Genomic DNA, 13,883 nt, shown 5'->3' on the forward strand with positions numbered 1-13,883 from the left:
ATTATAAGCTAATAAAAGATTTCTTAATGTGCAGAGTGATATACAGCTTGGAAGAGTGTAGGCATTCAACCATGTTTGCTGAAGAAATAAAGAATGGAAGATAGAAAGGAAAGAAGGGTGGATGGCTGCTTTGTGGATGATAGTAGTAGGTTTCAGATGACTCAGGTCGCAACTCATCCCCAGGAAAGATGATACAAAATGAATTTTAAATGAAGATTTAACTTTCAGGTAACAAAATTATCCAATAAACCACACAGAAAAATGAGGACTGATTTGGGTGACAAAAGATTGTGCTAGACTAAGCACCCACTGTCAAACTGCAGAGAACCAACGTTATGGAAGACTCTTTTGATAAAGTGCTTTGCTCCAGCACTAAAACTAGTTGTGTGATTTGGGGCAGGTATCACGCCTCTTCATGGCTCAGTTTCTTAAGCTACAAAATGAGAGTAATTGTCCCAGTACCTGACAGGATTGCTGTAGGATAAATCACACAATGTATGTAAAGCACTTAGTATAGTACCTTGTACTTAGGGAAGGAAATAAATATTAGGTATAGTTGTTATTATCTGTGTATGTGTCATCAGTGAGCAAGGAGCTGGAGACCAAAATGAATGTTTTATTGGCCTCTAATTTGGCAGTTCTTTCTAGGGTTTGTTTTTTTTTTTTTTAAATCAAGATTATTGCTTAAGAAACAGCTTCCTTATTTCCTTTCCTTAACTTGCAGCTCTATATAAGTACTCCCTTGTTTGAGAAGTGTCATTCTTCTCTCAGGGATCTCTCCTGCTAAAGCTACATCCCTCCCTACTTTTTCACTTTCAGTGAATTGCTTGCCCCTCTTTGCCAATGGACAACTTAGCATTTGAAATGCATGAAGATGCAAAGCAGAATGCTGTGTCTGCAGGGAAGATGAACGCCACCTCCCGAATGGTAAGAATGTAAATGGGGATTCTCATCTTGAGATCAGTTCCCCCCAAAACCTGGATGCAGAGCTCAGGAAACAGCTGCTCTCTAGACCAGCTCTCTTCAGGTGATCCTCGTCAGAGTAGAATCTCCTGTTCTGAGTGTTTCCCCACTTGCCTTCTCTCTCATGAACTCTTCACTCCTTTAGCTGTTTAATGGCCCAATTGTCTATGAATTGTGGCTTATGGCATTAATGCGTTATTTATTTTTCAATATAATACCCTCATGCAATGTTAAACTGAACATGTTGATGAGTGATTATGCTATTCAAAATATACCATTTAAGAATTATTTTAATTTTTAATTTTTCATACAATTTTTAAAGGTTATACTCCATTTACAGTTATTACAAAACATTGGCTGTATTCCCCATGGTGTACAATATATCCTTGTGACCTGTCTTACACCCAGTAGTTTGTACCTCCCACTCCCCAACCCCGACATTGCCCCCCACCCACTGGCAACTACTAGTTTGTTCCCTAAATCTGTGAGTCTTTTAAAATTTTATATATTAGTTTGTTGTATTTTTCAGATTCCACATGTAAGTGATATCAGACAGTATTTGTCTTTCTCTGTATAACTTATTTCACTTAGCGTAGTGCCCTCCAAGTCCATTGTGTGTGTGTATGTGTGTGTGTATGCAACCCACCCCCCCCATCTTTTTTTTATCCTTTTGTCTGTTAATGGACATTTAGTTTGCTTCCATATCTTGGCAATTGTAAATAACGCTGCTATGAACATTGAGGGGCATCTATCTTTTCAAATTAGTGGGAATTTTTTTTTTTTGGATGTGTACCCAGGAGTGGAATTGCTGGATCATATGGTAGTTCTATTTTTACTTTTTTGAGAAACCTCCATCCTGTTTTCTACAGTGGCTGCACCAATTTACATTCCCACCAACAGTGTGCAAGGGTTCCCTTTTCTCCACATCCTTGGAACACTTGTTATTTGTGTTCTTTTGAACATTCAAGAATGTTAAAGCGGGAGTGTCTATGTTAGATTTACTAGTGATCAAAGACACACTTACTCAGAGAGAAAGGCCAGGGACTCAGACAGCAGTGGAAAAGGAGTCCTTGACGTCATTGCTTATGAGTATCACTGTAGTGGTCAGAGAAATAGGGCAGGTTAGGGTGTGTATTTTCTTGGCAGCTTTCAGTAATGTGGATTGTAACTCAGAGAAATAATACTGTTGTTTTTAGTGTATATCTGTGGTGTGAAACCAGGAAATAGTAACAGAAATACGTGGAAATGTTGTGACTTGGTAGATGGGTTAGTAGCTTACATAGGTAGTGTAGGGAAGGAAGGGAATTTAATGAAGCTATTTCAATGAAAGGGGAGGGATAGAGAGAGACCTGTCAGGCCCGTTGATTACTGATGTTCTGATTCCCATGCATGTACCTGTACATGAAATGCATTTGTACATTCTGGAACCAAAAGTGTTTGTTTATTTTTATCTTTGTTCCATTGATGTCAGCTGTAGGCATATGGAGTGTGTGTGAGTATTGGGCTGCGCCCTACAGTCCTGCAGTCCTTGCAGTTGCTCAGCCACCAGATGGAAGAAAGAACCCAGAGTCAGGGACAGAGGTGTCAATGATTTAAGGGACAGGGAATCTTAGAAGTCAGAGGCATAGGTTCTGGGGTGCCACCCCACCGCGTATGGCTGAGGGCAGGCGGGACACGACGGCAGTCTTCCCTACCCAGGGAGGAGGAGGCTATCATTTATAGGGGACAGGACATTAGAAAGGCTCCTTGGTTGCCGCAGTTGGGAGCAGGGAGAGGGAACTGTTGAAATGCGCGCCCCCACAGCTCTTTGGGTTAGCAACCGTTGCTGGGGCCACTCTTGCCTGTTGATAACTGAACATATTGGAGCTGTTCTGGTCTGAGGGCTGGAACAATCCTTAGCCAGGAGTTGGGCCAGTCATGCGGATAGTTACTGATTAAACTTTCCGTTTAGGAAGGGGAGGTGATCATATGCATAAGGTAAGGGTGAGGCAGGTGGGGCAGGGGATGTACAGAGAGTGTGAGAGCAGCCATCTTATGCAGCCTGACCATACAGTGAGTGCATGTGTGTGTGTATTTATTTACACATGTCTTATTTTACTCAGTATATTTATCCCACAAATGCATTTTTTTTAAATAAAAAAGAAAATAAATCAAATTGAGAAAGGAGGCAATGTTTCTAATGCATCACGAATAGAGAATAATGGCTTCGTAATTTCTCCTAGGAAAAGAAGAGGCAGTGGTCACTGATGAGAATTTTCCTGGTGTGTCTCTTGGCCTGCACCATTACCACAGCAGTAGGAGTACTGATTCTCTCCTTGGTTTATGTTAACCACTCTCAGCCCCATTCAGAAGTTCATTTAGGATTGGAAGCCCTGCAGACAGCAACGATTCCTGTGGTGCAAAAGGCGGTTGATACAAAATTCCAGTTTCTTAATCATTTACCTAAGTCCAAGGTATGGATTGCTCATACTGGGAAAAAGAATCCTCTATTCTAAATGGTGATTTCAAAACAAAGTTTCTATTGCTTGTTTACTAAGCCTGATTCTCTCCTTACTGGAAGGAAGCAGCTGTGGGCCATCAGGATGAAGGGAGGTGAGGCACTGAGAAAGGGGAACATTGGGTTGATGTTGGCTCCAGGAAGAGTTTTCCTTTAGTAGATAGTTCTATGTTTCGCTGGAGGGGAGACGTGCAGATGGACAAGTGGAAAGCCTTCTATTCTCTTGCCAGGATAGGTGTTCATTTTTATGTCTAACGGGCTGACAGCACTGCACGTCCTACTGTGAGTCTTGCAGACCAAGTTCCTCTTCCTTTTTGAGACTCCAGTATTCACCCCACCACCGTTGCCTTTTCTCTTGTGCCTCCCTCTTACTCTGTAGGCCATGGTGGCCTCATGTTCCTCAGGAGATGGCCTCCAGTGCTGACGGTTTGCTTCTGACTTTGCAGGTGTTTGAGTTCCCTGGTGGTGCAATCCAGTGGGCCCGGTACAGGAACAACGTCAAAGACTATGTCAGCATTGAAGAAGAGGCCTTTGGCAGCAGCTTGAACAGACAGAGGTCACAGATGACTCTGGGGACCCTGAGAATAAAAAGCAATGGCCTCCGGGCCCCTCACTGGCACTTCAATGCTAATGAACACGGCTATCTTGCTCAGGTATAACCAGTCTGCCCACATTCTGCACTTAAGCATTTATGCTGTGGGTCCTTAGGCTGTTATTTTAGTTGTTGCAAAATCTCCTTAACCAAGTGACAGACAGCATCCAGGCTTTAGCTGTGTACTCAATTAGATTAGTTAGCAGTGCCTTGAAGCGTTAACCTGTTTGTTTTAATTATTCTTGGCAACACTTTGAACTTCTTTCTTCAGTATGAAATCATTTTTCATACATTGTTAAACCAAGATCACTGTTCCATCCTTTGAGCCAAAGCTAAAACTGGTAGCTCTGATCTAATGATCAAAGAGACTATAGTTTCCCTCTAAGGGAAATAGCAGTGACTGGAATAACAAACTAGTTCACTAATGTTCAGCCTGGAGTCCCTGAGCTCAGGCCAATTGAATGCCCTTTTGTGATTTAGACCTTTCAGAATTCTCTGGAAGTCAAGTGAAATAGAGCTGGCAGTGAAATGAGTGTACTTACTTGAATTTCAAATAATTCATTAATTCTGAAACGTATTTATGGGTTAGCTTCTGTATTTCAGACACTGGGGAAGTGGCAGTGACTAAGCTCTCATAGAACTTTCAGGGTCTGGTCTTATCCTGGTGATCTTGTGAATAGATCAGCCAGTTGTTTTGGTGACATGTTTCTGTTGTTGGTAATAAAACTCCTTTTTTTGTACTTGGACAATTCATTCAAAGTTAGAATTTATGACAGGAAGAGAGAGAGAATCTTATCTATATGAGATTAAACCTTTCTTAGAAGAAAACCTGGACACACAGTAAAAGCACTATGTTATTAGCATTGTTATCACTGTTAAAACTGTATGCAGACTTTTTCTCACCTGGAAAATACAATTCACCTGTATGCATACACACACAAACACACACATGCGCACACATGCATATCTATGTGAGCCCCTATGAACACACACATGTGCCTGCAGTCTTTTCAAACTAGCGTGAACTTAGAACTCTAAATGCTCAATGAGGGTGGTATCGCCCCAAAGGGGATGAGAAATGGTTCTTAGAGTTTAAAAAACATTACTCTTTTTGTGTGTAAATTATAGATGTACATATAGTACATAAGCAATATGTGTACACAGTATACAGGTCTACAGTACATGTGTACCGTTAATATTTCATAGGGTAGTGATTAGAAAAAAAAAGTCTAATTTGGTACCTTAGAAGGGAGGTAAGGAAAAGAGGTTGAGAAACATTGCTCTAAAGTAATGTTGGTTGTGCCCTTCTGTTTATGTTTCAGGGGACGGCATGGATTGGGGTGGTTGATGATGGTGGTGTAGTTACCACGTACAATGTTACGGCCGGCCAAGTGATCTTCTTCCCTAAAAACACAGTACATTGGATAAAGAATGTGGGGAATGAAGACTGCTTTTTCTTGCTCTTCTTTTCCACACATGATGAACTTCAGACCCTGGATGTTGATGATGTATTTTTTTCCACACCTGAGGACATTGCTTCCAGGTCACTTAAGGTCTGTACCACTGCTAAGAACAGATCCCACCATGAGGGTATGCATTACATAGGTACAAAGAGGGCATGGGTATTCGAGTTCTAGGGTGGCAGTCAACAAGGTAACAATTGGGTAATGAGCTCAAGAACATACCCCGTGTTTCTACTAAAGACATAAAACTCGTTGAAATTGAATTGCTCTTTGTTTTCCTTTATGAAGGACTTCTGTAGGAAACTGTAATGAATTGGTTCAGTGGTTATGATATAATTAATAAAAATTACTATAATTTTCATCTTTGAAAAGCCATAAGCTCACCAAGGAAAATTTTGCTACTCAAAATGTAATTGCGTTTTCTTAATCTAATGCAGAGGATCCCACACTTGTCCTGAGAAATAGGTATTTTTCATCCCTTTATGTAGTTATACTGTCCCTGGAGGGACTGCTCATCATGCTGGGTATAGAGAGGGTATGATGTGGATGCTGACGATGCAAATGGTGATCAGAATTGGTGACGGCCCATACAATGGGAAGGGGTTCTGGTAAATTTAGAAACTGAGATTTACTTTGCAGCAATCCTGCTCTAATGTTATAAGGAGAAGTAACAGAAATGAGTCATAAGTAAGGGTATTGATAAGTGTGGGAAACAGTGCATATTTTTGCAGGAGTTTATATTGACCACAAAATTCCAACACCAATATATTGAAAATTCAGAAATTTTTCATAAATATCACAAGTCTTAGGCTCACTGAGGTCAGCTCTTCTGACTGGACCACTGAAAACCACACTGGTACCAATGCTACCCTGTCCTCAGCTACTTACCCTTGTATTGTTACAATTTGCAGAACGTTTCACAGATATATGGTCTCTTATGCATTTCAGCCTGAAGGTGGAATTAATTTCATTAGAACATTCCATAAGCAAAAAGAGGACCAGGGGGTCAACCTTCCTCCCAACTTGGCAGAACTGGTTGTCAATGCTACTTACGTACAGTCTGCGGATAGCCTCGTGTGGAGATACTTTTATGACCTGAAAGGTATAGTACGTTAATTTGTGAAGCGTTTTTAGTTAAGTATTAATAAATGTGATTATATAGGTGTATTGGATTGAGATGAAACCTGTTTTTTTATGGTGCATCACAGTCAAGGGAAATTTGGAAAAAACCCCCGTATTTCTCAACAGAGAAGGAAATGTCAAAAAAGGCCTGGAAGCAAAAGAGAATGTGAAAGATTTCAGAGTGTGAGGGGTATGATGGGGCTGGAGGTGCTGTAGGAGAAGTGGATAAGAGAGGAGGGTCCAATTATGCAGCCATGCTAATAAGTTTATACTTTATCCAGATGGAAAAGAGGAGCAACTAAGGGGTTTATATAGGAGAGTGATATAATGAAGTTATTTATTTATTTATATCATTTCATTAATTTATTTTATTAAGGTATAATTGACATACAACATTATATTAGTTTCAGGGGTATAACAATGATTTGATATTTGTGTATATTGTGAAATGATCACCAAAATAAGCCTAGTTAACATCCATCACCATACACAGTTACAAATTTCCTTTCAAACTTATACTGTCTACCCTCTTAGCAACTTCCAAGTGTGCAATACTGTATTATTAACTATAGCCACCTTGCTGGACATTACATCCCCTTGGCTTATTTACTTTGTAACTGAAAGTTTATACCTTTTGACTCCCTTCACCCACTTCAACCACCCCCAGCCCCTGCTTCTGGCAGCCACCATTCTGCTCTCTATATCTATGAGCTTGGACACTTCAGTTGTTTCCATATCTTGGCTATTGTAAATGATGCTGCAAGAAACATGGGGTGCAGATATCTTTCTGAGTTAGTGTTCGTTTTGCTTTTTTGAAGTGATGACCAAATCAGCTGAATTGTGGAGAATGATTGGGAGGGGCAAGATGAGAGGCAGGGAGATGAGTCAGGGGGCTCTTGCAGTCCCTCAAGTAGGGGATGATGGTGGCCTGCACCATGATAGTTGTCAGAGGGAGAAAATTGCTGCAAAGCAGAGAATTTAAAGAGGCAGGGCTGACAGGACTTATTTGACTGACTTGAGGGGTGAGGTAGAGATTGGTATTTGGGATGACTCTCAAGTTTTCTAGCCAGGTCCCCTGAGTTGAACAGTCTATCTTAACAGAAAGAGGTCACTATGTGTTAGAAATTTTGAGAGATATTGGAAAGGTGAGATAGTATCTGACTGTATCAGGTCAATATGTTGGGGGCATATAGGATCTGGGTTAGCAGTTCCTATCACATAGACTGTGTCTGACTAGAGAAGACTTGACGTATGTTACTGGGACTGCATTTGACTCTCCTTTTGTAGTAACATTTTGAGTATTCTGTCTTATTTTGTTTCTTAAACTTCATCTGACTCAGGTTCAAAAGAATATCAATTTCCAGGAGGAGTAATCCAACTGGCACAATATTGGAAAAACAGAAGTGAACTGAGCAACAATGAAAAAATTTTTAGTGAATTCCTGAATCAGGTAATTGAGAAAAATGATTTGATGATCATTAAGATGGGTGAAATATGGGATTTAGATTGTATTCAGTGTTCTTTCGGACAAAAGGAAAAGAGCCAAACACTAGCTCAAATCACATTGATCTGATCAGTGTAAACTACTAATGGAGACCTCAGTGTGGATTTGGGATCTTAACTTCTTGGCATGAATGGTTATGTTTATACAGAGACCAGATGCTTGTAAGATGTCTCTTTCCATTTGTGTTAAATGCCCAACAATCTGTATTGCATAATAACTAAGAGCACAGCTATGGCATCAAATTCCCTGATTCAGATCCCAGTTCTACCACTGTGTGACCCTAGGTAAATACTTAGATTTTCCTCTCGTTTTATAAGGGCAATAGAAACTTTAAAAGATTGCTATAAGGAACAAGTGACATAGTAAATGTAAAGGACATAAAAATTGCACATTCTCAGTTAGAGCTTCATAAATATTAGTTACTATTATGATTATATGAGTTGTTAAGTTGCTGAGTAGGATGTTGGCTAAATAACTGGATTTCATTCTTTTTCTTTTTCAAGCATCAAAATGCCCTCTCTTTGAGTACCCTCAGAATTTATAACAATGGATTACGACAGCCACATTTTCATTTTAATGCAAATGAAATGGGATATGTAATAAGCGGATGTGCACAGGTAATTTTTCTGTGAACCTTTTTTTTCCCCCTGAACTTTCCTTTTCAGTGCAGAAAGAAACAAACAGGAGATATTTCTTTGTTTTGGATCAGCTGTTGGTAACATACTAGATAGGACTCGGTGCTAATGACTTTCTGGGTACAGTTTCCACAGAGGACACCAGGCGGGCCCTGCAAGGTAGCTTCCAAATTTGCTCTGAGCATGAGAAGAGGCTAAGAACATTTCAGGACTGATAAAGGGTTTTATCACTTACGGTGGAGGGGCTTAAATACCTGCTTACATTTTCGGAGTTTCACATCCTCAGATAATGCAAGTGTTTAATGTGCTCCCCTTTGACGACAATGACATTGGCTCTTTGCCTCTCAGTGTAATGTGAGTGGGGGTGGCTGGGAAGGTGTGGGATGTCAGTAGGGTGGCCATACATCCCCACTTATCCAGGATCCTCCTGATGTATACTTGTCATCTTGGTGAAATTATTAATAGTATTCCTCTGACTCTTCAGAGGGTCCTGGTTTGGGTGATCAATCATATGGTTACCTTAAGAAAAGCCACACTAAGTAGCATGTTACTGTGGTGACTTGACAGTAGTCTCTCTGGACTTTCATAGGGCTCCCTGGGGAAATGTACAGGTAAAATGGGCATCTCTGGCTTGTACCTGTCTCAGTCTTGACAGAAAGAGCCAGACCAGACTGATATTCACCTAAGTAAGTCATCCTAAGCAAATAGCTTCATTTTATGTTTTTAAGAGGTGAAAGCTTTAAAAAGTTGGAAAAGGGCATTGGAATCTTTCACAAATTTTATTTCAAGGGTCAGATTTTATTTTTGGTGTGCTTGTGTGCTCATGTGTGTGCGTCTGTATGCGCATTTAGTCTCTAACCCTGTTAATGGAAGACCATTAGGACGCTGCTTTCCCAGAAGGCTGGATTTTCCCAAGCAAGCAGAAAGGAGGGCACGGGGGTAGTAAAACACTGAAATTTAAATCTTCTGCCTGACTAGGGAACATAGTTTATAACTCTTAATCAGAACATGGCGATTAATGCTCTTTTTGCTTGATGTTCTGCAGCTCACTAATGCATTTTGAGGTACACTTACTTAAATAGTGGAATTTTTGTCGGACTATGTCTGAGAAACAGGAGATGTTATGTGAAGGATTGCCTCTCTCTTCTACTATTTGTCCTCTCTAAGAAGTCCCTTTATAACCACGTGCTTTTATTTATCTGTTCTTCACTGTGAATACTTATCTTTAATGAGTATTTGATTTTATTTGCTTAACTTCAACATAGTTCTTTTTCCCCCTCCCTAGGTTGGCATCATCAATACTCAGGGTACCACAGAGTTTAACATTCACATTGGAGATGTGGTATTTTTCCCCACTGGAACCCAGCATTATATTAAGAGCACATGCGATGAGGACTTGCTTCTCATTCTTGCCTTCAGCACTGAAGACCAGGTGTGAGAATAAGCCAGCTTGAGAGAGATTGCTGAGTGCCAGTGATGTGCAGAATACCCTGCTAAGCGATGAGTCTGGATCATAGGGGGCTCTCAGTACACGTGTGTTGAATGAATGGTTGAATGAATGAATGAACTGGCTGAACCAAAGTGTGAAGAGGAGAATCAAATAATCTTTCCACTTGGTTATAAAGGGATCCAATACATTACATTCCCTTGTAATTTCCCAAATTGTCAACCAACTGAGAAAAAGGACCAAAGAGTAGTATGTAGAGATCCATGAAATCATTTCTATTACCGACCAAGCAGAGATTAGAGAATATGGTTCGTATCTATGGGAAGGTGGTTTTCCTAATATCCAGCCCTAGAATTGGATTGGCCTCCCTGTGTTGAGATGGGCCCTTGTGTACCTTATGGCATAAGGAAACAGCATGATTTTTGAAGCTTTGCAGCTCTCAAGGAGGGAGTGAGCATAGTTTATTCTTCTGGAATTTACTTGGCAGAGAGATTGAGAGGGAGGGAGAGGAGAGATGAAGGAGAGAGAGAGAGAGAGTGGAGAAAGAAAGGAAAAACAGAGTCTTTTGCATGCGAAAAGAAACTTTAGGAGACTTGAAGTAACACTGAGTATGACTGAGCAATGCTACTGAGTGAGTAGGGGTGGCATTTCTTCCTATCATTCTTTAAGCAAATCTGGTATATGAAGATCTGTATTATGAAACATAAATTATGAACAATTATTTACTAAGTAGTTGCTTGCTTTTAAAAATTCATCCCAGGGTTCCTTGATTAGATGGAATAATGTATTTGAAGAGCAAGAATAAATAGTAGAATTTAGATTTTTAAGCAATCCTTAGGACTGGGTTTCCTTCTGAGACTGGGTGAGAATTTCAACAGTTTGGGTGCGCCTGGGGCAAGTCCAGGAGCAGACAGACATTTCTCTTGGCCACGCTTCTTCCTACAAGAAAGCCTAACAAGATCTCTGGGGCAGAGCACAGCATGAAGGCAGCAGTATCACCAACAGGACCTACGCCCAACGGCCGGTCTGTCCTGCTTGGTGATGCTCATTTCTCATAATGACACTTTCCCTCTTTGAGGGAGCCTGGAAAAGTCTAGAATCTGCTTCTCTGGGTCTCCAAACCTTCCTGGCGGTACCCAGGATGAGGTGTGGGGAGAGCTCTGTGAGGAAGAGATACAGTGGAAAGCTAGCTACAGACTTTGTTGGAGGGAAGAAGGATTCCAGTGTCTCCTACTTTTGGTGTGGGTCTCACTGATACTGCCATTCTCTATAGCTGTTATAGGAATAAATCATAAAGCCAAATCAGATCAAATCCAATACAAAAAGGAAAAGAAGAAAAAACTTGTTATAAACAGCAAGTTAGAGTTTAAAAAGTTAAGATTAAGAAGAGGGAATTTTAAAAATGAGTAGAATAAAAATTTTATATAAGTGTAGAAATATTCCAAATGTAAAAAGTTAAGAATTAAAATAAACATGGGAGGTAAAATAAATAAGAAACAGACTCACAGACATTGAAAACAAACTTATGGTTACCAGATGGGGAAGAGGGCGGGAAGGGATAAATTGGGAGTTTGAGATATGCAGATAATAATATATATAAAGTAGATAAACAACAAGTCTACACTGTATAGCACAGGGAACCATATTCAATATCTTGTAGTAACCTGTGGTGAAGAAGAATATGAGAACGGATTTATATATGTTCCTATGTGACTGAAGTATTGTGCTGTGTACCAGAAATTGACACAAGATTGTAAACTGACTGTACTTCAATAAAAATATGTTAAAATTAAAAAAAAAACTCCCCCAAAACTAAAAGAAGAGATTAATGTGACATGAAAGGCTGATACAAACAAATTAAAATTTAAAAATATGAAAGAAGGATAAAAATAACAATTGAAAATTATTAAATATAAGCCCCAAATTAGAGAGTATAAATCTTTTAGAAAGAGAATATAACGAGGTTTTTTTTTTTTAATTAAAAGAAACAATTTAAGAGAGTGATCCCCAGTAAGGAAGAAAGAAATGATTGGATTGGAGGAATTTTTTTTGCCTCTACGCCCAGCCTCAGGAATATCTGATGTGTACCTTGAGGGTGGGTAGTCCCCCACTAACCCATCAGAGGGGAATGGGGGTGTTTCTAATGGGGATATGTTTTACATAAGGTGTATGAAGGGAAAGAGGAGGGAGAGAGGATGGAGAGAGAGAGGCTGAGAGACAGGAACACACGCCCAGAGAGAAACACAGAATGAGAGACAGGGACACAGATAGAGACAGACATGCCCCGTGACACAGAGATAGATGCAAAGGAACATGCACAGAGACATACACAGAAATAGAGACATACAGAGAGAGACAGAGACAGAGATCTGTGAAGAGAGCAACACAGACAGAGAAAAAGAGAAACAGCACAGAAATACACAAATAGAAGGAGACATACAGACACAGACACAGAGAGGGACAGAGAGAGACAGAGACCTACAGAGCGACAGAAACAGAAGGAAAGACACACAGACCCGTACACAGAAGGGCACGGAAAGGCAGACAGACCCAGAGACACACACACACAAAGAGACAAAAGAGAGATTCAGGGACAGATAATCTCAGAGACACACACAGACACACAGAGAGAGAGGAACAGACAGTGAGAGACCCACACATACATGCAGAAACTGAAAGAGGCTGGCTGAGGAAGAGAGGTGAGGGGAGAGAGAGAAGGACAGAAAGACAGTGATTGAGGGCACAAGGACAGACAGACGAGTCAGACCCAGCCGACTGGATGGCCAGGGCAGACAGGTGGAGATTAACGACCCTCTCTGGCTGAGCGGCAGGAGGACCACTTACCTGGCAGCCAGGTTAGCCTCCATCATGTGCCTTTGGGCGTGGAGCTCTGAGAGGCCCTTTTGTCACTCGTCCCTGCTTACAGGTAGACAGAGGTCTTGCTCCCTCTTTAAAGAGAACTGCCCCCCCAATGGGGATGGAGGTCCCTTCTAAAGAACACTTCAGATGCCTCAGCATCTCCAGCCATCAGTCAGATTTTCCTTATCCTCAGAGTCGAAAAAGTGAGCTCCCCATGGCAAGAGAAGTCAAGCACACAAGGGGACCATTTGCAGGATTTCATAGCTTGTAATGCCACACAGCCATGTGCTTACAGTCTTGAAAATGCCTTGATGGCTGTGAGATCTTTGTAGAAACCTGAGTAATTCGGTGCTAACACATCTTCTTTTGGTCTCCACTGTCAGTTGCAAACCCTTGACATGGACGATTATCTCCAAGCTACAGCAGACCACATCCTGGCCCAGCTTTTCTTCAAGAAGCAAAGTGAATTTAAGAAGATCCCCAAATTCAAGGAGGACCAGGCAATCAACCTGCCGTAGATTTGCTGATGAGTTCATATCTATTCTTCCCTCTTCATTTGTTATTATTGATTTTAAAGAAGGACCACTTGGCTCACGAACTTGGAGCTCTTTATAGAGTGATATTGGGAAAGCAGGTGCAAAGCAGCCCCATGGGCTCATTTAGCTGATAAGATTAAAGGCACTTCATGCTAAGGGAACATTTCAGTGTACTCTGTGCAGATTATCAGATTTCCTCTCCTATGGAGGAGATCTGATCAATTAAATCAATATTTTTTTGTATGGATTTTAGTATACATGTACA

The 13,883-nt window shown here is 40.7% G+C and overlaps 1 protein-coding gene across 1 annotated transcript; it reads left to right on the forward strand.

Annotated features, from left to right (window-relative positions):
• The first annotated feature begins 767 nt into the window (after positions 1-767).
• Positions 768-13,618, forward strand: LOC116660604. Its single transcript, XM_032470444.1, has 9 exons — positions 768-927; positions 3,186-3,416; positions 3,907-4,113; positions 5,375-5,605; positions 6,464-6,617; positions 7,978-8,087; positions 8,645-8,758; positions 10,062-10,208; positions 13,466-13,618. The coding sequence occupies exons 1-9, from the start codon at positions 844-846 to the stop codon at positions 13,598-13,600; spliced, it is 1,413 nt and encodes a 470-aa protein (XP_032326335.1). The 5' UTR covers positions 768-843; the 3' UTR covers positions 13,601-13,618.
• The last annotated feature ends 265 nt before the right edge of the window (positions 13,619-13,883 follow it).

The sequence above is a fragment of the Camelus ferus genome, chromosome 30 (genome assembly GCF_009834535.1).
Source record: "Camelus ferus isolate YT-003-E chromosome 30, BCGSAC_Cfer_1.0, whole genome shotgun sequence".
Taxonomy (NCBI): Eukaryota; Metazoa; Chordata; class Mammalia; order Artiodactyla; family Camelidae; genus Camelus; species Camelus ferus.

Excerpts from the sequence above, each read along its gene's own strand:
- LOC116660604 (XM_032470444.1), top strand. The coding sequence starts at position 844 with ATGGACAACTTAGCATTTGAAATGCATGAAGATGCAAAGCAGAATGCT. Across the intron at positions 928-3,185 it reads TGAACGCCACCTCCCGAATG|GAAAAGAAGAGGCAGTGGTC; the intron begins GTAAGAATGTAA and ends AATTTCTCCTAG. Across the intron at positions 6,618-7,977 it reads ATACTTTTATGACCTGAAAG|GTTCAAAAGAATATCAATTT; the intron begins GTATAGTACGTT and ends CATCTGACTCAG.